The 23,560-nt window shown below is 37.9% G+C and overlaps 1 protein-coding gene across 1 annotated transcript; it reads left to right on the forward strand.

Moving 5' to 3' along the window:
* The first annotated feature begins 1,291 nt into the window (after positions 1-1,291).
* Positions 1,292-23,140, forward strand: LOC117429466 (myoD family inhibitor-like). The gene is made up of 5 exons (XM_059004932.1): positions 1,292-1,812; positions 2,664-2,768; positions 13,006-13,119; positions 20,452-20,733; positions 21,255-23,140. Exons 2-5 carry the CDS (start codon positions 2,675-2,677, stop codon positions 21,506-21,508), a joined length of 744 nt encoding a protein of 247 aa, XP_058860915.1. The 5' UTR covers positions 1,292-1,812; positions 2,664-2,674; the 3' UTR covers positions 21,509-23,140.
* Positions 23,141-23,560: the final 420 nt, after the last annotated feature.

Genomic DNA, 23,560 nt, shown 5'->3' on the forward strand with positions numbered 1-23,560 from the left:
TGCTGTGCAAGAACATGTCACCACAGCTTAAAATGCCATGGGGACAGTTTGAAAAGGTAAGCCAATGCTTTGCACAGTACTGGATGGATGGAATTGAAGTTTATGGCATTTGTGTTCTTTTTTTTCCCCCCTGTGAACGCACAAATCATGCAATAAGAACGGTTTCCACAGGTTAGTAAGATATTTGTTTTTGTCTGATTGTCCTCGCTATCCGCATTCACCCTGAAGGGACCACAGAAGAGGATTTATGTTGCTCTGTCTATTGCCATGACACAGAATCTACCATTACAGCTATTCTACAAGCTTCTGCACGCTGTTTGAGCACACATGCTCATTTTAATTTTTGGCAAGAAAGTTATACATACCAGAATAGAAACAAATAACAATGCCAAGTACTTTCCACAAGTAAGTGGCTCTCAGATTTTAAACCATGATAAACAAAGCATCTGAAATACTGCAGGTAGGTTTACCATTCCTGTTTCTATATACCTAATGAATTAGAAAATCCTGTTCTGTCTTGTTTAACAGTTATTCTGTTAAACAAGGCATTTAAACAAATGACTACAACTTTGAGGCAACAGGCCAAATGACAATATGCAGTTTGTAGTCATTTAGCCAGACCCCTGCAGTTTCTGATTTGGTTAAATGCCTGGCTTAACAGAATGTATTCCATTGAAAAATCTTGTGCAGTTACAACATGTCAACACCTGGTGGCACTGTGCGTTAAGCAAACATTGGAAATGTAAATTCATACAAACATACATAAAAAGACTTCCTATTTGTGGTGCTTTGTAATAGCTAATGTACTTTATATATCTGCTAATTTACATAGTCCAGAAAGACAGCAACAGCACAGTGTATTATACCTACAGTAAGCACTGCAATCATAGTGTACAAATGTACATATTTTAGTTTAAATGAATACTTTGACCAATTATTATGATAATTATTTACATTGTATTTTATTTTTAATGCATTACTTTCTACAAAAATATAAATGATTTGGTTATCAAACTAACCAATGGTTTAAAGTTTAACTGCAATAATAATAATAATAATAATAATAATAATAATAATACATTAGAGGATATCAAATCAAAATTAAAATTATTATAAAATAATACACACAACAAACAAAAAGAATACTGTCTATATGTTTGCCAAATTCTAAGAATTTCACAAGCCTAGTGTTTACATTTGTTTCTGGTTTAGGTTAAAACTAATTATAGATTGGTTAAACACAAGTTCTTTCTGAGTTTCAAGCCTGAAGGAAACACAAGAATCAGCCTTGAATGTAATTTCCTGTTCAAGAAACTCTTGACTTGAGGCAGTCTCGCGGAGAGTCTACGGCGAGAGAGAGAGACACGGGAGTGAGAAAGCAAGGACAAGAAGACAAGCTACTGATAAGATAACTCACCCAAGCAAAGTGAAGACGGAGGCAGACGAGACACGGTCATCGAACTAACACAATAAAACGAGGACTGTCATTCTTTCAGACAGAAGAATAGACTTGAACAAAAGTCCTCACAAGAACTTAAAGTGCAACTGCGCGAGTGAGAAAACAGAAAAGTAAACTTTGAACAGAGTTACAAAACCTAGCAGTGTTTATTTTGAGGAGAAATAAAGTTCAGAGAGCATTAACAAAACCCTACAAAAGTCTACTGCAGCAATTTTACAATCATAAGAGAAACAGAAGAAGGGAGGTTTAAATATAAAGTACAATACCAGGAGAGCACATAACGAAAAAAGAAAATAACTGTAACACGTAGAATGAAATTGGTACAATATCACTGAAGATTCCAACTGCATCAGGTACGTTTTCAATGTTTATTTTTATTTTTATTTTCCCAAACTTAAAAAAAGTTTCAGCACGTCTAGCAGGTTTTGTAAGTTTGGAGAATGACATGTGTGGACTCGTTTGGAGAAGCCAAAATACTTCATGCTATACGAAAACGAATAATAAGACATTATTGTATTTGGTACTGTGAAAGCTTGCATGCTTTTTTTTTTTTTTTTTTTTTTTTTTTTTTCGTCATACAAACAAATTGTTACTTAGATGTTTTAGGTGAGTGGTAACCAGTGACGCCTTGAGAGTTTGTTTTCTTCTTGGGACAGTTCTCTGTGTTTTTATTTCGTTGTATTGCTTCAACTTACCCTGGAACAATGGAACTTACACTAACTTGGCAAGTACAGTACTTAAGGATTAGGGTTTACTAACTTACTAGCGATATAAGAATAAGACAGCATGGTTGATGCTATTCATTTATGTACATTAAACATGAATTCTGTACATTTGATACAGGTCTGAAGAAATTAACTGCAAACGCACCTTTAGTTTATAGGCTACTGTCGCACAGCCTCAATTGGTGTCCCATTTCTGTATAGAGTATTGTCAGCTTTACTGGTCAGTGTGTGTGTGTGGTACTGTAGGCTTATTAAGAGTCTGATCTACACTACATTCTAATAATAATAGAATTCCGTTTAGGGTTGAGCTGTAAATCGAGGATGGTTACATTTCAGCGTGGCTTTAATTAAAAAAAGAAGAAAAGAAGGCTGGTGCAGGATAAAGGGTGAACTATGATTGCATTCCTGTCTGTCCCATTGTATTGCCTGATCTAGCTCTAACCCTGTTCCTGTCTGTCCCGTTGTATTGCTTGATCTAGCTTGCTGACAGATGTCTCAGGTGAGAAGTAATCCTTCAAGCTTGCCTGATTCGTCCAATGAGGACCCCGATGTGGTGCCAAACAAAGCCAGGCCACAGTGTGCAGGTAAGGGGGTAGAAAACAAGAAACTGTCCCTGAGCGACCTCTATACAGCCATGTGATCCCTTGGGGCTTGCTCTGGAACCCTTGTTTTGTTTAGGGTTCTATAAAGAACCGGAATACATTTTGTGATACTTAAGTTGGTCCTAGGATAACTACAAACCTCAAAGTTTGAGCTAATTGTATTGTCACTGACAAAGAAATGTGTAGGAACGTTTCTTACAGTATTAAGCATAGCAACTTACCAGGTTATCAGGCAGTTCAACATGACAAAAAGTACAGTCAGATGTTTTCTTTAACTTTGAGGATATTTTCCTACAGAGCAATAACGGTTTGAAAGTTTTGCTAACCCGTCAGTGGTACTCATGCATATGCCTTGCTGTGAGATCTGACAAGGAATAATTATCCCTCAACAAAAAGAAGGCAAGAAGCTCAAATCATTTCAAATGACAACGTTTCATTTTGCCATGTACAAATGCAATCGGCATTGAAATGTAAATTGTTTCCTAAAACACCCATAATCACGAAGCATGTGTTTTTCTTAAATGACGGCTATTATTACTATAAAAGGCTCGCTTTACTTTAAATAGACCTGTAATACAATAGGAATGGCGAGGAGATGTGATTATATAGCAAACACATAGAGAGATACTTTCATACACAGGGCCTGCTTTTCAAAACTTGGTAAGTGAATTTGAGGAAATGTACACACTTTTATCAATTTCAGAATGATCTGCTTTGCTTTAAATGTAATGATCTGTCTTACTCAGATAATGTTTCATGTACAAACATGTTCTTTGTTTTTTAATGGCATTTTACTCAGTGCCATTTACATCACCATTTTCACCCTAATACTTTAGTTTTTATTACCCCTATAATACCCCATAGTGTAAAAAAAAAAACAAGGTAAAAGCCTGGTAAGGCATAAGTAAGTATTGTGAAGCCCAGAGAGGTATGGTAAATCATGTTAACAAAACATGGTAAACTATGGTAAATGCATAGTATAATCATGGGAAAAAGCAAAGGAAAACTGCAAAATGACCCTGAAAACTGTTATAAGGGTATGCATAACTAGTGACATCTTCAACAAACTAGCGAGAGAGAGAGAGCAGTTTTGCTTCTAGTAAAATAAATGTAAGCACAGGTTAAAACTTCTTTCATCTTAGGTTAAAAAAAAGTGACGATGTCGATTATACTGGAGACTTTTCTTCACCCTTTTAAGCTGCCATTTCTGAAACTTAGACTGAAGTTTGGCAATGTGAATGTGTGGCTATTCATAGAATTAATGAAGAAGCGTCTAGGGATTATGCAAATCTATCAGCCAGTAGAGGTGAGTGCGAGACCGAGGGACTGGCCAGCGAGGCATGCAGCCGATTCTACCTAAAACCCACTTAGCCATCGCACTAGCCTGCCATTGAGTACAAAGAGATTTACAAACAGCATACTTCTTACAGCCCTGCAGATATTGATATTGCCCTTTCAAAAGAGGTTAGGTGGAAGAGATTATCCAACGACTTGAGCTGCATAACTGTTCCTTTAGCTCAGGGGGTAAGAGGGTTTTGAAAGAGAAATTAAAGGGTTTTGTTTTTTTTATTTTCTGCTAACGAGGAGCTGTGATTCATCATAGCAGGTCATACAGTTCTGAATCATGCCACCCAGTGTTGGTATGTTATTGTTGCATCACAGTGTTCACTGTGTTCTGGGTGAGGTCTGCATATCACACCTCTGGTGCATAAATGCCTTCATAGAATGTTTTCAGCTTGAGATCTTTAGTCATAAGTTCTATTAGAACAGCCTGTAGCAGCAGACACATCTCTTAGTATTAAAATACTACCCCAAGATAAACCCATACGCGAAGAGCCTGGCCAGGTTTGCTTAATGCTCACAGCTAATATGGTCATTTAAAAAAACAGTAATATACTTGCTCGTAATTGTAATCTCCTTCATCTTTTCATTTGTTGTTGGCTTAAAGCAATCAAGTAAAAAAAAAATACATTAGTGGCTACAGTAAAAACAAGATACTGGGCTCAAACATTTCACCGCAATCATCTTGACCTGAACGGTCTACTTTCTAATATAAATACTTGAGCTGTTATCAGACTGAACAGTGTGCCAGTCATTGCATTGCAGTCCTTGTGCATTGACCAGTATGTTAATGCTTTATGAATGCATCCCTGATTCAATGGGATATGAAACCAGGTTCGTGCATCAGCCCGCTGTGCCATGTAGTCCCCCGGATGTACTGCTGAATGTACATTTGCATTTGCAAAAAACAACTTTTTCAATTACTGCACATCATCCAGTTTAAAGACAGTTCTTTTATTGTAGTCGTGGCAGTGGTGGCATGTATTGTATAGTGTGTATCTTACACCCCAAGCACTTTTACTGTTTTGTTGATAGCAGGCTCCCCAGCTGAAACTGAAAGCATTTTAGGTGAATTCAGCTGTGAAGATGTAATCATCTTGCCTATTGATAGTGCTGTTGCAGAGGATTTAATCAGGCGCACAGCTTTGAAAATGGCTTTGTTGCTAGCTGCTGTTATCTGCAGCCTATTGTTTTTGACTGTGCATGGTTTAATGGCATCATGGGAATACCTCTCATAGACTCTCATTGCATTGCACATGCATATCATTAGTGTTATGGTTTATCTTATGGTTTCATTCTCAGCAACAAATAAATACTTCTTAGTTTAGCAGACAAACATTTAGACAGGAATATATTTTCCAACAACATTGATAAGTAGATGAGAAATGTTTAAACATGAGAAAAATGCATAATCACTGGATTTTTCCAAGAAGGGAATTTTAAGAAAAAAAAAACACTTCATTTTTGTATAAATATTTAATTTTTTTAATTGCTACAGCTATGTAAACAGCATGGGTTTGGGGTTTCAATTAGCCTACAGAATTCTTTATAAAATAATCTTCAGAGAATCTGGAGAAGTTCCAGAATACTGCATTGAACCTATTATGAATGTCTTGTTTTCAGTTTGTATCAATTACATGTGAGATTATAGCCTTATTGTTTTAACGTTATTAACGTACTTGAGTTACATCCAAGGGGTGGCTTGATTGCATATTATTGTGAATTACAATTACACCCGTGGGGTCGTCACAGAGACTGTTTTAGTTATTCAACCTGTACGATTCATATTGTTAAATTTGCACCCACAGATATTAATTACAGTGCAAGACACTTTTCTCACTGTACAAACGAACCGCTCTTTCTATGTGTGATGCCTGTGGTGCACTCCACACTACAGTAAAGCCTTGATTATCTGAATGCTTCTGTTATCCAAATAGCCCCTAGGTAACCTGTTTTGTTGTGAGCTTTGATAATCTGCCCTGTTGTCACTGAATCACTGGTATTTATAGAACAGTCCTGTATTGTATGTTATATATTTACAGGTAAAGGAGATATATTTTTAGGAGGTTGATAATAGAGGTTTTACTACAATAATGTTTGTGACCTTAGACTACACTAGTCCTTTTAAAACCAATATTACTTACTATCATTAAACTGAAAATGTTGTGCTGGAGATTTTACTGGTTCCTATTTCTTGGTTCTGGTCATACTAGTGCAGATTTACCGTTTTAGAGATTCCGTTTTTTTCCAAAGTTTTAAAGATGTAATTTTATTCTCTAGCATTAAAATTAATTAAACTAAATAAATAAATAAAAAGCTCTGGAGATCTGATGTCTTTCATTTTAGCTTTGTTGTCTTTACAAACAATTCATAACAATTTATAATTGCGCCGCAACTTTGAGCCTCTTTGACAGCTGGCAAAAGCCACGATGCCACTGGCATATGAAATACAATGACTGCCCTTTTAAAAAGCATTTCAGTATTTTTTTATAGATTTCTGCTAGGCAGTGTTGCTATAACAAGGCACAGTAATCCATATTAAAGTGCTACAGAACACCCTGCAGCGTTGAGAAGAGCACTACTTTTACCTTTGCTGCATCCTGTTTTGTCTTTATTGCAGCAATATGTTTCTGATTGTTTTTATTTTTCCGTTCACCCATCAAGGGTCATCAGCTCGATATACGTTTAACAACTTTTACTCAGGAAGTAGATTGAGAAATAGTTTTTATCTGGATCATGTGTGTGCTGTGATTAATATTAATGGCTGTTGTGGGAACAGAAAAGAATTGCAGGAGGAAGCATGGTCTGGGTAAAATACGGTGCTCATAATAGAAATCATCCTTCTCTCGTCAAACGCTCCCAAGTAAAATGTATTCTCCATTTGGTTAATTGTATCTATTATGTAAGGGGTACAAATATGAGCAATCAGGAAACGTGCTGCTGAGACATGGCTGTCAAACAGTAAGATCCCATTTCCATTGTATTTGTACATCCCATCCCCACAAGTCACAGTATTAGCTTGTTTTGCTTTAAAAACTCGAGCAGGCTTTTCCTGTGTTTTGAAATGTAGATATGTTGTGAATCACCTTTGCCATAGTTTGGGAAAAGAGGTGCTTTGTTTATTCCAGATTTGACTGGCTGTGATCAAAGGGATATTAGTCATTTCCACCGAGAGCAAGCCTGACGTTTTTCTTTTTCTCTGCGGTGGTGTGTGGTCACTTCATCAGCAACTGTTAGGAAATATGGGTAAAGAGAGTGGGTGCTGACATGCAATAATGGAAGTGCACAAAACACAGCATTTTTAGTACATAAAATGTTGGGGGGGTACATTATTTATTTGTATTTATTTGATAATTAATATTAATAGAATTACAGAAAATGGGTGATCATAGCAATTGTACAGGAAACTTTTTTTTTTTTCTTGTACTTAAAAAGTATATATATATATATATATATATATATATATATATATATATATATATATATATATGATATGGTGACACTGCAGAAAGACACCGCAGGGCCACCCACCTGGGCGCAGAGTGAGGAATGCAGTGCCCTCAATGGCTTCGGGTCTCTGTTATTACAGCTGAAGTGATCGCTCCACACGCCATGGCGCTGGTATCCTCACCCATTGCGTCACGAGAGAGTCAGCTGGCATTGTTATCTCAGCTGAGGATGCCCACAGAACTGGGAATTCAAATCTGCTATCCTCGCCACTGTGTGCACAGATGGCATAGGTTTATTATTATACACTGTTACAGGTTTATAAAAAATGAGGTTTCAATCAGTAGTTTCTATTAAATACTTTACAAAATGATACGCTAAAATATAAAAAGCATCCTATAAATGCCATCCATCCAACCATACATACATACATACATACCGTTGCAGACAAAAGTATTTGGGCAGTTAAAGAACAATTAGAAAAATCACAAAGAAAGTGATTTCTATAATTTCTAATTGTTCTATCGAAATACATAAATAAAAGTAGAGATTCAGCTTTATAATTAAACAGCAAATGATTACATAGCATGCAAAAAATGATAAATAACATGCAAAAACTAATTTCATACTTTGACAAAAGTATTTGGGCAATCACCATATTTCGTATGAACCCATTCGTTGCAAATTATTCACAATTATATGATTGAAAACCAACACCAGATGATAATTATAGAATAAATAAATTCATAATCATCAAGTGCTGAAAAATAAGTTGGAAATTTGGGATTAAATAAAGCAACAAAAATGGTTAATACTACAGCAATGATCTCAAAATGGCAGTGATACAACTAAACGAAAAAGGAGAAACTACCAGAGAAATAGCAGAAAGACTCGGTTTACCGAAAATAACTGTGTGGGCTATTATTGACAAACACAGGAGAACAGGAACTACTGCAAATAGCTCCAGGTGTTGAAGACCAAGAAAGATTTCTGCAAAATCTAGAGGAAGAATCATTCCAGCAGCCTGGCAAAATCCCCAGATCACTGCAAAAGATTTGACACGAGAATTGAGAGAAGATGGTCAAGAAATTCACAAGCGAAGAATTCAATGATACCTTAACAAGATGAATGTCCACAGGCGAAAACCAAAATGCAAACCTTTGTTAAAAACAACACACAAAAGAAAGCGAGTTTTCTATTGAATACTTGAAAAAGCCTGATGATTTCTTCAACCAAATTTTATGGTCAGATGAATCCAAAATATTTTTTTCACCAAGAAAGCAACAGTATGTTTGGAGGAAGAATTTCTGAAAAAAAGGGAGATTACAGTTATGGACTGGACTGAGATCCCCAGACTTGAATCCCATCGAGGTGTTGTGGATTGACTTGAAGGCTACTGTTTGAAAAAGGAAACCAAAGTTGATTGCAGAACTCAAAGCTCTATATGTTGAAAAATGGGCAAAAATATCTCCAGAAAGATGCCAGGAACTGGTTTCAAAATACAAAAAAAGACTGCAAGCTGTAAAGGATGCAAAGGGTGTGCACACAAAATAGCAATGTAAGGGTGCCCAAATATTTTTGTCAAAGTGTGACATTAGTTTTTGCATGTTATTTTTCATTTTAAGCATTTGTTATGTAATAATTTGTTGTTTTATTATAAAGCTGAATCTGTAGAAATTATAGAAATCAATTTATTTGTGGTTTTTCTAAAAAAAAAAAAGTTAACTGCCCAAATACCTTTGTCTGTGTTCATACATACATACATTTTTATTTATCCTAATGTACTGAAACTTGGTACAGACATTCTTTAGCACACGAGGGTATCAGAAAGTCATATTTCTGTACTTATGCATGAGTTCTGGTGACTGATTCAGGCTTTGCTCAAATAAAGGCTATTTCGTTTTTTGGTACATCAATGACGATACTTTGCACGGACATTAAGTTATAGTGACCAGGTTTTGTTGCTTGTACTTACAGTAACTTGTTAAAGTCCATTGTGAAAGGAACATTAAGGTTCTGGTTGTTGTATGATGAATGCATGTCTATGCGCAGTGTGTGTGTCTTACTAAAACAACTAAAACTGTTTAATGTCACTCAGAACATTGCTGCTTTTTAGAATGTAAAAGTTCCAGTTATATTTTACCTGCCACCAAGTACTTACAGCACTGGTATTTACCCCAGTCTGAGAAACTGACTTACAGTGTGACTGATATAAGGCTGGTATTTGTAATGTAGAATATCTGCCACGAATGGCGAGATGTTATCTTGGCAGGGAGTTGAAACCCTCCCCTCCTCTTTAAAATCCAGGGTGCAGTCATGCCAAGCCCTCGAAAATCCTCTGAAATTATATCCACCTCGCTGAAACCCCTGCTGGGATTTAGACAGAGCTGGCAGTGAAACAGTGATTTACACTTTTGTTAAATCAGAAGTGCTACTGAAGCATTTCTGAAGCTGATTCACTTCTGCACATTGAACAAGTGTACTGTTCCCTTTTTTATCCCCTCACTTTATTCTAAGTTTGAAAGGCTGGGAAGATCCCAAACACACAACACAGCACATTACTCCCCCCTGTTAACCAGTGAATTATATAATATAACCCAGACGCATACCTTTACTTATGTGATGTGATTAAAATTTCTCTTTGAGAGTGTCTGTGTCTGTGATGTGGGGCTGGATTCATAAAGCATTAGCGTGGTGATGTACATGCAAAGAACTGATAGCCTGCAATATCTTTTAGTAGTTTATTCTTTTTTGCATGGGCCAAGACTCCGTTACAGGTACTTTTCATGTAATATAACACAATACAATTTGTCTTTCCCTTCCATAAACCCAAGTTTGATCAGTGATGCATCCCTCCAGGCTGTGTCCTAGTTTTCTCTTGTGCCTAGAGTGCTCCTGCGATGGAACTCAGCAGTACTACCTGGAACATCTTCTTGAGTTCATAACACTAGTCATCCTGTGTCTCACGACAGCACCTTCAGCTTTGGAATACAGTTTTAACTTTTTTTTTTGTTGTTGGTCCCCATACCCCCCCCCCCCCCCCCCCCACCCCACCCCCCCCCACCCCGGCTCCAAACTGCAGACACACCCAGTTCCTGCAATCTTTAGTCTTCAATCTTCAGCTAAAAATTGCGTTTTGCAATTATGCAATGGACACAGATTGACTCCACATGCTGTGTTCTGTTTCCCTGTTTGCCAACAAGAACGAATTGCGGCGAAATACAGAATGTGTCACGTCAGCATGACTAAGACTGTCAAACAATCAATTATGTATCAGACCCAGTGGCACTCTTTAGGAAAGACAGTCTATTCAATTGATCTAAATCCAGCCACCGGTTAAATATGAAATTAGTACCAAACCAAAATTAGTCATTTTAATTTTAAAGACATCAATTCAAGAGGTAGTTGCACACAGTGTTAGAGATGTTGGTGCTCTGAAAATCCCATTCTTTTTAATGATTTAACCAGCGGATTTTAGATCCACCAGTGTCTAGATTAATTAAACAGACCCAAATGGGTGTATTGCTGGCCTTTACCCTGAATAAAGTCTTGAGCAATTCTTCCGTTCCTCTAAATCTGTACAATGCGGTAAACAAGGTGTTGCATCTGAGAGACTCACAGGAGACATATCTGCATGTTAATGTGGCAAGAGAAGTGTCAAACCTATACGTTTGACAAATACAATTCAGTGTATACATTTTTACAGCCTACTTCCCAAGATAAATACAAGACTCCTAGCTATTCCTTGGTTCTCTAGTTTATGCAGCAGTGTGAAAGCTGACTCTGGCACCAGATGTGCAGTTAACACCAGAAAAAACATGCTTTCAGATTTACTGGACCTTAATTACAACCCCAATACCTGCAGGAGACCCACTCCTTACAGCAGCAAGTTAAAAGGATTGCATTGCACTTAAAAAGACTGCGTGCGGAGGGAAGCAATGTCTGACAGTCATTCCTGCAGGCTAGACAGACAGACAGACTTGTTCTGTTACAAACAGATTCATTCGTTAGAACAGAAAGGGGTGCAAACTGGGGGAGGTGACTTCTCTCCAGTACTAACATTAGGTAAGCCAAACCTCGACACTCATTAATATTGGCAAACCAATAACCTAATAATATTCATCATGCATTGTACTATAAGAAGCTATGTCAAGTAGACATACGTTTTGGCTAGTGCTTCTTCACAGTACCCTGAAGAAGGCACTTCCCAAAACTCTGACATTGGAGGTCGCACCTCAATTGAGGGTGGCTCCTGCAGGTCCAGAAGGTGAGATCCTGGGCCAAATAGTTTGATCATCCCATACTATTGTTTGATCATCCCATATCAGTTCAGCACTTCAATCTTTGAATAGGCAGTGATGATGTGGATTTAGAAAACCCTGCTGTATTTGGTCTGCCCATCAATAGCTAGATCAAGTGTCCCACATATGCTAGCACTCATGAGTAGGACTGAAGCCCTGACCACCTTTTTGGGCAACGCCACCTTCTTTATTCTCTTTCCAGGTCTGGCCTCTCGGAAAGCTTCAATGCAGTTTTGTTTTACATTAGGAGATGCTGTGTTTATCACAGAGTAAATAAACTACAGCTGTGTTTAATCGGGCTGAAATGAAACCCTAGCTTGGAGCCTGCTCTGAGGTTAGAACCTGAAGTTTTGATGTAAAAAACATGCCACTCTGATGTGGGGATGGCAGCTTCTGTAATTATCAGCACATAACGTTACCGTTTGGCATCAGAAATGTTGTTCAGCAGGCAGGGACCCTATTGTTTGGTAGGCTAGACTTACAGAACGATTTGGTTTCTCACGTTACTAAAATGGATTGGATCCAAGGCACCTCTGAAGTGTTCAGCTGTAGTGGAAGTGCATTAACACACACTTTATGGGGCAGAATGGCATTTTTAAAGACAGGTGACCATACACACACCGTTTGTTTGTCCATGACTTGCATGAAAATATATAATTGAGTCCTTGCCCTTTACAGATAATAACCATTTCATTCCAGTTATGTGGGCGAAACGGCTTACCAGCTCTGAGTTTACATTTAAAGATGCCCTAACCAAGAGGGTACGGTATTTTGTCATGATGTTCAGGTGATTCGGAGCAAAATTTCATATTAGTTATTAATTGATGACACAAAGAGACAGAAATGTAGTGGTTTGGTTTTACTCTGGAAACAATTTAGTTTAGTATTTATAGTACTGGGACAAATATCGGAATATTTAAACAAACACTGCTTGAAACGTATTTCATGTAAAAAAAAAAAAAAGTTCATATTCGTTCACATAACAGAATTTATGAATGAGTTTATCAAAAAGATATCATGCAATGCACAGCAATGTAATAGCTACTGTGTTCCATGGGTATAATGGCTTTAGATGGGACCTGTTAATTATCCTTCAAGCATTGACTTTATTTGTTTTAACCCACCCCCAGAGGAAGACGAGAAAGCTGCACAAACAGACAATCAAGAAACTCACAAAGTTGTAGAGAATGGAAACAATAATAATAATCTTCTAGACGCTGGGACTCCAGACCAAACTGTAACATGTGAGTATGTTATTATTACTACATTATCAGTACTAGTATTACAGAAAGTGTGCTCCTATATAATGTATGCATGGCTGTTTATCCTACACATAAGCCCATGTACCCTTACCAAACATCATACTAGGATCAAGTAGCATGCAAGACCATAAATGCAAGTTTAAAGCTAGAACTGTGCAATGATGTCACAAGTATATAGAAGGATTTCACGCAAGCCTTGCAAGAAGGGTTATGAAAGATAAATGGATCACTCAATTCTGCAAGCTTTGCATTAAAAAAAGGCTGCATATATATAATCTGCAGCCTTTGTTAAATGCAAAGCCATAATACTTGCACAGTTCATGCTTTAAACTTGTATTATTCTCATTTTAAACTTGCATTTTACGGTCATGCATGCCTTGCTTGATCCGAGCATAATTCTTGCGTTCAGGTCTGGTATGTTTGTATTTTGTCAGTGTTTCAACATTCCTAAAGCATTTCATCAGACAGTTGTTAAGGATCACAATTTGTTTGTGCAAGTTTAAAATTGTGGGATAAAAAGCTACAGAAATTTTATATCAAGGATTTCAGAAGAACCGGTCAAGACTGAGTCAAACCAAACAGCCGGCAGAGCCAGTGACCATGACTCAGAGCCTGGAGATTCAGGCTTGGATCCCAGCTCGGCCACTGACTCACTCACTGTGTGACCTTGAGCAGGTCACACCCATCCATACAATCTGGAAGCAGGACCCCCCCATGAAAAACAACATGCTGCATCTGAAGGGCTGTCCCTGGTAAACCTCTTCTCAAACGAATACAGAAGAGAAGTATGTGAGATACAGAGATTTCTTATTTTTTTTTAGCAAAAGCTCTTTATTTTTGTCGCTTTAGTGTTAATAAAAGGTGCTGGATTGCAGCTGTTAGATATTATTGATCCATAACGTGTAACACTCAATCATAAGCTATAAGAAAGTATTAAAAAATAAACATAAAAGGAAAAAAATATATATAGACAATTGCTCAAGGTGCTTTTTGCTAGTACTAAATGTAAATTCTTAATTTATCAACCTAGAAGCTACAATGTCTATATCAGCTCTACAGCCTCTCTCTTAGCAAGTGACAGTCCTTGGCCGCATGAGATATTTTGCCTTTGTTTTGAGTTGATTTTAAAGTTACTGAGTCTGCGAGAGGAATTCTCTTTGCGTTCAATTTACACTTCTAATCTGAAGACGTGTGCACCATATGTGGACCAGCACAGCTATTCACATGTAGCCAAGAGTATATCCAGACGTTAAGATTATGAGATGAGTTCATCAGCTTCAGCAGTGCCCGACTGCATGGTGACGCAACTTCACGGCTTGTATAATGCTGATGCCGTTCTCCTATCCCACAGTCATTGCTTGCCTACACATTGCAGGCTTCCTTGTTTCCTTGTCCTGAATATTGTAACGCTGACTACAGCTGGCTTATGGGATTCATATGATGAGTGACTAGCTGCCGTTTCTGTTCAGTTTTCAACGTTGTCAAAACTTCACAGCACCATTGAGTCATGAGTTTATGAACCAGGAGTGCAAAGCCCTGCCTGAACCACATTTTTATAAGCATTGTACACTTTATAGAAATGCACAGGATCTTGTATCTGGACAACAATCAGGAAAAATAATAACAAAACAAAAATCAGACCTGCCAATAATTAAACAGGTGGATAATTAAACAGGTGGATTAAAATGATGTCAATGTCATCTTATTGAGCTTAATGCATGCTTGAAGAAATGTATAGCCGCAAATAATGTAGCTTTTTAAAGATATTGCTGAGTGCATACTAGCCCACAGCTCGATTGAAACCAAAACATTTATAAGATTTTAATGAGGCCATTTGGCGTGCGTTTTTCTATCCCAGTTAATTCACTGACTCACTAACTGTGTGACATGCAGATCAGTGGGTGGAGCACAGTGGGAACTGAAAGTATGTTGGGTATAAAAAGCTAACTCCAAATCAAAGGTGGTGTGTACAGTGTTACTCCATTCCAGCACAGGCCCCAGTCGTTTATGCCAAAGCGAATATGTATGTTATATTCTTTCAGCTTTAAAATCAAAGGCAATATTCAGGCTTTTTTTTTTGTACTTAAACCTGCTTTCTGGAGGGTTATGTTTTTTTCATTACTATTTGTAGTAACCATTATCTCATCAGGGGGGTCTTATGTTGTTCAATATAGAACAGTATTGACCAAGAGGCATTACAGCATCCTCCTTAAAATCACGTCACGTCTGATTTGCGCTCTTGTGGGCCGACTGTGTCTGTTCAAAGGCCATAAAAAACAAGCATCATTGCATCAAAGTGTTTACTGAATAGTGTGTTTATACAAGGCCCTTTTCATCTAACAGCATGTGACAATTTATTAGGGATTGTCAGAGATTTAAAAAACAGAACTCCCAACTTGTCTGGCAACCTCATATCATACTCTTTTAAACCCGAGAAAATGGCTTTTGCTACTTTTTTGTAGATAACAGCCAACTGCTCTAGGTCTTATATATGCCACAGTCCGTCAGGTGGCATGTCTAAGAAATAAATAATGTCACACTGTTCAGCTCCTTTGTGTAACATTGCCTCATGCTGTTTCTACTTTGATTCCAAATAAAGTGTCCAGGAAGCCAAGACTGTAAACTACTGCACTAAAGCACATTAGCAGTTTGCAGAAGGTTATGATTTTTCACTTAACAATAGCCTCAGCTGGATTTAAATCCCTGGAGTGAAAAACGTCTCTTCATTATTCCACTGACCCACTCTCAATCAGCCTGAAGGAATGCTTCATTTCATTTTTTTTGCGCTTCTTGGTATTTAAGAGAACATTTATTCAATCTTCACCGGGCTTAAAGCTTCATTCCTGACATCTTTCATTCATTAATTATCGCACTTCAGAAAAGGACCTGTCATGGGAAATAAACTTCTTAAAAAAAAAAAAAAAAAAACATCCTTGAATTACCAGTCTGTAATTTTCTGATTAGAGTTTTCATCACTTCAGATTGTCATTGAAATGAGGTTCGTTAGGGATTAGGGGGTATTCGGTTGCTGAGACACATCCAGACCTCTCATTAACAGCTCAGGTCTGGACGGTATGAAAAAAAACCCAGTCTTGTGGAGAGGAATGTTACTGTTAAGAAAGTGTTGCGATGCTGAGCTTCAGCTTTCCAAATAAATCTCTACAACTCAATATCAGAAGCTTCCTCCTTCCACCACCAACCCCGAAAAACAGATTTATATCGAAGTACTGCCAAGTGTTGTTGGGCCATCTTCCGGAACAATTTAGTGAAAAAAAGAACGAAAGAAAGTGGGAGTGGTTAGCAACATGACTCACCCTCATCCTCGTCCCACGACTACACTTTGGACTCTAGGGCTGTGCATTCAAGAGAGGCATGAATAGACCATGTTAATGTGCTCAAAGCTCCCTGACTTCAAAAGCATGGCATTTACTGGTATATTTTCAGCATGTTTCAGTCATAAGCACATACAACTTCTACTCCAGCACCCATAAAGGAAACAGAAAAGAGGCTGCAATTATTAACTTGACATATAGATACAGACCCTTGACTCCCATAATGACGACTTTATCCTTGCAGCTTTAAATAACTAACTAATCCTACCGCTATACATTAACAAGATAAACGTCTGAAACAGAGAAGTTGCATTGCAGGTTTAGTGGAATCATTCCCTGGGTGTCTTGGTCATTTGCAGACTGCATTGTCTAGAAAATTGCTTTTATCTTTCTTCAATCTGATTAAGCATGAATAATCAGGGATTAAGTTCAACACTTCAAACATCCGACTAGAAGCTGCAGTCAGGTGCTTTATTCTTCCCATTTCTCTCCTATAAAATGCTGCACAGATTTCGGGAAACTGGGTTAAATGCTTCTTGAAGTATAAAAGCATCTTTCTTGCACAACAGGATCCGGCTCCTAGGAGTATGACTAAGGCTCTGGCCTTTGATGCCTGGGGGGTAGAGTATTTGTTTGTGTTGTTGTCTGCCGCAGACTCCCTGTGGAGAAACCCATAACTGTTCTGAAGCACAAGTCTGTCTGCCAGATGCCCTGGAGACTGAAGCTTACTCCTGGCTTGTTTTCTGCTGAAACATGGAGGAGAAATAAAGCCTTTTTTTGTTCCCCAGCTGGGTTGAGAAAGTGAATTAACTCTCTTGGTACCGCTGTGGTGTGGGGTTAGGACAACATGGGCCAGAGAAAGACCTGTCCCTGGTCTGGGTGATGTCATCAGGTCCGGGTGATGTCATCATTAAAATAGGTGCACATGATGTACTCGTATTGTTTATTTCTAGTTTCTTTTCATAACCTCACCTGCTATCCGTCAGTCTGACAAACTCAGAAAAAAAGTAAGCACCTGTGCAAATTCAGAGAGCAGTCGGTTATGACATTCATATACGTGGGTTAGGAAAAGTACAAATGATTCAACAAGAGATTTTTTATACATTATGTAGAAAAGATTTTAGAATTGGACACTGAGGTGAAGACGTTGTTAAGAAGCATTCAAAGTTGATATTTAATTTTGAAATACTGTTATTAAATATGCTGTATAAAATATGTAAATATACAACCCCCACCTCATAAAAAATGTCCTGTTTTTCCTATCTGCACGTCTTCTGAGTTCAGAAGTAATTCATTTTTAATGCAGCCTTGTTAATTCATGTGGATTCAATTACCCATATTCATTCCATGCTCCTTTCTAACAAATGATGTTTATCACACGCATTAGGCATTCAGTTGGAATTCGTTATACATTTGTGGCTATTATTTTAAAGTGTTACCATATTTTCTATACCCAACGTGGACCTGCCACTGGCCAAGCATCATACACAGATCTCTATCTGACTTCAGCACAGTACGTGTTTGTTGATAATACAATTACAGAATACATTAGCTGCTGCCACTGGACAGCAAAAAGGATGTTTATTTTGATCTGGATCCATCCCTAATTTGACAGGAGTGCTCTTCAGTTACTTCATACAGTATTTCTCCCGAGTTTCCTTCCTCTTTTTTTTGACACTAAATCATGTAAAACTGAATAAAATGACAGCGAGGCATTTCCCCTTGGAGCCCCAGTCATGTCACAGTGCTGCACTTTAAAATGAAATGGAAACAGGTCCTTCCTTCCTTGAGTATTCTTCATATGGGGATGACAGAGAGGAATCTTTAATGTGAAATACAACCTTTTCAAAATGGATTGCTAAACTAAATCATTCCAGCCATTTGTTGGATTTGATATGCTTTCACTGGCGATAGATAAATGGTATGGCTTGCAGTCTGAAAAGTTTGGTGATGCACTAGGGTGAAGGTGCAGATGCCCAGGCACCTTCAGTGGGTTATTATAATAAATATGTGTCTCTTCTGCTGTAGTCTGGGGTGATTAGGTATTCCAGGGCATGGAATATTGCTTCAGGCAGGTATCTAATGGGGCAAGGATTCCTCTGTCCATTAAGTGAAATCCCAGATAAAAGAACAGATCAAGGAAGACATATACCACAAGGTGATTCTTAATTTAAATGTCCCTGTGTGGTTTTGACCTGCCCAGCTAGTCAGGTTAGATGAATTGTTCTTTAACTTCCTCAGTAGGGTTCTTGTTTGGTAAAAGATGGGTTATGGAATTCTACTCTTATAAAATGTGGTCTTTTTTAATGGTTTGTTAGGTTTCAGCACAATTCTACAATGAGTTAAAACAATTAAAAAGAAAAGTGATCTTAAGAATACAGCATGGTTACAGTGTCCCATTCATTGCAAATTAAAAGGGGACGTGACTTTTTAGCCACACTATCTGAATCTCTATCTCGTAGCTTTGAAATTCCCAAGAATGATACGGTATAAGTCCCAGAGCAAGCAGCTGTGAGGTAAACGCTCCAAGTTTCTGACTCAAAATCAAAGTGACGTGTTTTGAAGTTGACAGTTTTGAAAGCAGTTGGGTAAATATTTTAGACTTTGTATGAAGGTCAAACAAATAGTTTGGACTGAATGAAAAAACTTCCTACTGTTTAGTTAGATTTTATTTTTTTCATTTTGGCTTCATGTCTAATTAGTATGTCTTGAGTGCAGGAATAAAATATACTGAACTTTGCAATCAGATGCCAAAATCAACTTCTCGTACTAGTTTATATTTACAAAGGAACACTAGTACTTCTGTAGGCAATGAAGCCACAGAGCTGCTGTGTCTATACTTGAGAGCTTGACCTCTCCGACGGCGTCGAATCAGCTGCCTCCTCCTGTCCTTCCGCGGGGTACCAGATCCAGAGAGAATTAAAACAAACAAGACTGGCTTCTATTTTACTGTTTTCAGAGTCCAGTCCTGTATATTTTAAACATGTTTTTACTCCAAATAAGTATTAGCACATTTTTTGTTGAAAGAAAAAACAAAAATTTTTAAAACTAATAAGAAACATATTATTTTTATTAGCTACACCACGGAAGACAACCAAGGGTATTGGTATTTATATAAAAAAAAAAGACCAGAAAATGAAAAAGGGGGGGTTGGTGTCTTCGTCGTCTACAGTAGGTCAAAGACAAATGGTTAACGGATATTAGGTTTGAGCCACATGCACAAGAGCTATGAAAAGGGGAGTAAAAGCAGAGAGATAAAGGGGAGGGGGCTGGGAGAGTCATCTGCAAGTGTGCAGGCAGATTCAGCTGTGCAGTGTAATGGTCCAGACATGAAAAGTCAAAGCAGTTCAGTGTTGCACCCTGTGGAAGCAGTTACTGTAAACACATGGTTTCTCATTAATACGCCATCCCTGCTGAATTCTAAAAGCTGTTTCCCAGAACGTTTTACTTAATAAGAGTAAATCTAGCCATTGTTTTAAAAGATCTGCCCCCTCGCACCACCTTCCCCTGCTAGAACAGGATATAACCTTCAGCGATTCAAAGAGGTCACCCAGACAAGAAGACAGCAAGGCTTGGAAGGGGCCCCCTGTTCAGGGGAGGCATGAGTTCTGCAATCGAGCGGAAGGAGCTGTTTATTCCTAATGGGATGCACACACTTCTACGATGAAAATGTGTTTTAATCTGGTCTTCTTTTACCTTTGGCCAGATTCCCACATCATAGAAGCTATGTGATGATGGGCAACATTAAAGAGTTCCTCAGACAGACAGGCAAAGAGACTGAATTACAGCAACATCCCACTACAGAAACTACTGTATCTACTATAACTTTCCATTGCTTCAAATTGACATGTTTTGTTTAAAGCCCATATAACTGGTAGCAAAGCAAATTCCTTTGCATTCTGTCAGCTTGTGTTGACAGACACTCTGGCGAGCTTCGAAAGGTCAAAGCGTTAACAGATCTTGGTTGCTTTTCTTTTCCTAGGTCAACCTCAAGCACATCCTACGCCGTGTAACACAGCACTGGAAAGCCCGTCGGAAAACGAGGCCTTCTTGCAGAACGGGATGAAGAACCTTGCCCGGAAGAATGGTGTGAAGAATGGGAGTGTCAGCGCCGGCCAGACCCCCAGGATCGTCTCACAGGGGGGCTCTCAGAAAATGCACCAGAAGCTGCAGTCCAAAAGTTCAATCAGCAGCCAGAACAGCAAGAAAAGCAGGAGCAGCTCCAAGTCTGCAACGTCTCAGATCCCTACGGAGTCACAGGATGGTACGGGAGCATGCCCAGGCTGTCTAATGAATCTCTCACAGGGCAGGCAGAAGGCTTTGTGGGGGTCCTAAAACCCCACAGTGAAATATCATCCTGGGGGGGGAAAGAAAACAAACATGACATGTGTTTATTGACCAGCAGGTGGCTAAGACTGACATCAAACACAATTTAAACAGGGACAGATCTAAGGACCGCAGCTTTTAAAATAATTTTATTTAGATTAAATAAACATAGGCTGCGTTTAAATCCGCAATTGTTAATGAAACATTTCGTTCAATAAAAGTTATTGCATATTTCCTGGTTAATTAAGCTTTTATTAAAAATGCGGTCTTGTAAATATGTCCATAATATTCCATAACACGCATGCGTTTTAAGGTAAAACTAATGAGAAACTAAGTCAATTCTACAAAATCAAGTACAAGAAACTCACTGTCGATAAAACCGAAAGGCTTGTCTGCTTGACGTAGTTTCTTCTAAGTTCTACCTTAGTATAGTAAACGCCTGTCTCCTGTCTCCCCCAGACTGCTGTGTCCACTGTATCCTGGCCTGCCTGTTCTGTGAGTTCCTCACGCTGTGCAATGTCATGCTTGACTGTGCTACCTGTGGGTCCTGCTCCTCAGACGACTCGTGCTTCTGCTGCTGCTGTGTGTCGGAGGAGTGCGGCGACTGCGACCTGCCCTGCGACATGGACTGCGGTATCATTGATGCCTGCTGTGAGTCGGCAGACTGCCTGGAGATCTGCATGGAGTGCTGTGGGCTCTGCTTCTCCTCGTGAAGAGCAGGCAGATCACTGCACTGGGACCACAGCATGAGCTGCTGATTAGGAGAGCTCTCAAATGGAATGCTGCCTCAAATACAGTATGACGTGTGTATACACAGTATGTACATGTTAGGGTATATGTTGTGGTATACGATTCATGCAGAATGACCCTCCTCATGTACCTGCAGGAAAGGGCCCACTCTAATATTAGTTCATATTGACAAAAGCTAAATATATGACGTGGGTATTTTGCATATGTGCATATTGGTGTTCTGCATGGGCTTAGTGGCGATTCTAGTACAGGTGCGTTTTTGTACCTGCACACAGACTTATTTTCTTAAATTTCATTTTGTTTTATTCTTTAAAAGAAAAACTTAAAAATGCTGCAATAATTGTTTAATGTAGTAGTCAACCAATCTTTCAAGACTGGAACAAGTTAAACCTTAAAAAACAAATGCATAGATGTTTGTGGTTTTTTTTATATCAAGTAAAAGGATGTTTGACCGTCCTGAATACAAATATATTCAAATTATTGGTTGAGAATGAGTGGAGGAAAGTTCTCTTGAATTGTTGTCAAGTAGACGTTGGTCTTATCTTGTCATTCCTTGGCTTAACTTTTAAATGATACTGCAAGATAACGAATCGTTTCAGTGTATTGCATATGGGTTTACCCAAAACCGGTCAACCTTGTTGTGGGGAGTTATTTATCTTTCCCAGACCTAGTCTGTAGTGCTCAATAACTTACTGTAAACCATGGCTTAACCTTAAGTATTGCTTCAGTAAAGCACAGTAAGCCTTATTATCGTGCACAGCACAGTGGTACTGTAGGTGTGTTACAGCAGAACTACTGCATGCTTTTTCCATTGATCGTCCATGACTCATCATAGCTGTTTTAATAGGGTATTTATTTACAACCAATATGAGTCATTTGGGTTCAGGGTTAGCTTGGTCTTTTATGATGTGACTTCAGCAGCCACAGAGGCATAAAGTGTTTTATTTGGGAAACAACTTTGTGAATAGGGTACATTGATAGCAATGTAGGTATGCTCAACTGTGTTTATTATTATTATTATTATTATTATTATTATTATTATTATTATTATTATTCATAATAATAATAATAATAACATTTTTAGAATATAGATCCATGCAAAATGGTTTAAATTAGCAGAACATTGCTTCTAACAAAAGCCTCCATATAATATACTACTACTACCACTACAATTAATAATAATAATAATAATAATAATAATAATAATAATAATAATAATAATAATAATAATAATAATACATATTCTTCATAGGAGTCCAACAATAATTATGATCAAGGACCACACATGTTACAAGAAAACAGAATGATTGAATTTGTTATTAACAGAGTATATGTATGTTATCATTTTGCTACTAAAATGCAATGCCAATGTGCATATGTATTTAATGAAATGTGTTCTGATTATATTGTTATTTGATTTAGAATCTTTAGGGGCTCATTCTGTAGATTTGTGTTCTATAGATTTAGGCTTAAAGTGTTGCTTTCTCAAGATGTAAATTGAAGCTACAAAATGAACATGTTACTTCCTGTTGTATAGGCACCTTAATTCATATATTTGTTATAGATTACTCTATATTAAAACAAATATGGTGAGATTCACTTTTTTCTTTCTTTAAAGCATCATGTAAATATCCTAGGAGAGACTTCAGAAACTCATCAGTGTGCCTCTCCATAGAACCACATGCTTTTAATGAAAAATAATTAACTTTTTTTATGTGATTGACATTCTCTTTGTAGATATCTGTCTTAATTGCCTTTTAAATTACAGGATCATAATGGGTTTGAAACGACTGTGATTAACTACTGCTGTAAACAGCGTGAACACCTCATTAGAGTGCATTCCTTGCTTGTGAGGGCTTGTTTAAACTGGAGAGAAGTGTGTAACACCATTGCACTGCATTTAGAGCGATGTGTTTCTGGTTGTTAACATTATTAAGAAGATGGGAGCACTTCCTATTAAACCTTATTGCCTTATCATCCAGTTACACGTGATATGAAGAGAAAAATACTGGGTG

This window comes from Acipenser ruthenus, chromosome 30, assembly GCF_902713425.1.
Source record: "Acipenser ruthenus chromosome 30, fAciRut3.2 maternal haplotype, whole genome shotgun sequence".
Lineage (NCBI taxonomy): Eukaryota > Metazoa > Chordata > Actinopteri > Acipenseriformes > Acipenseridae > Acipenser > Acipenser ruthenus.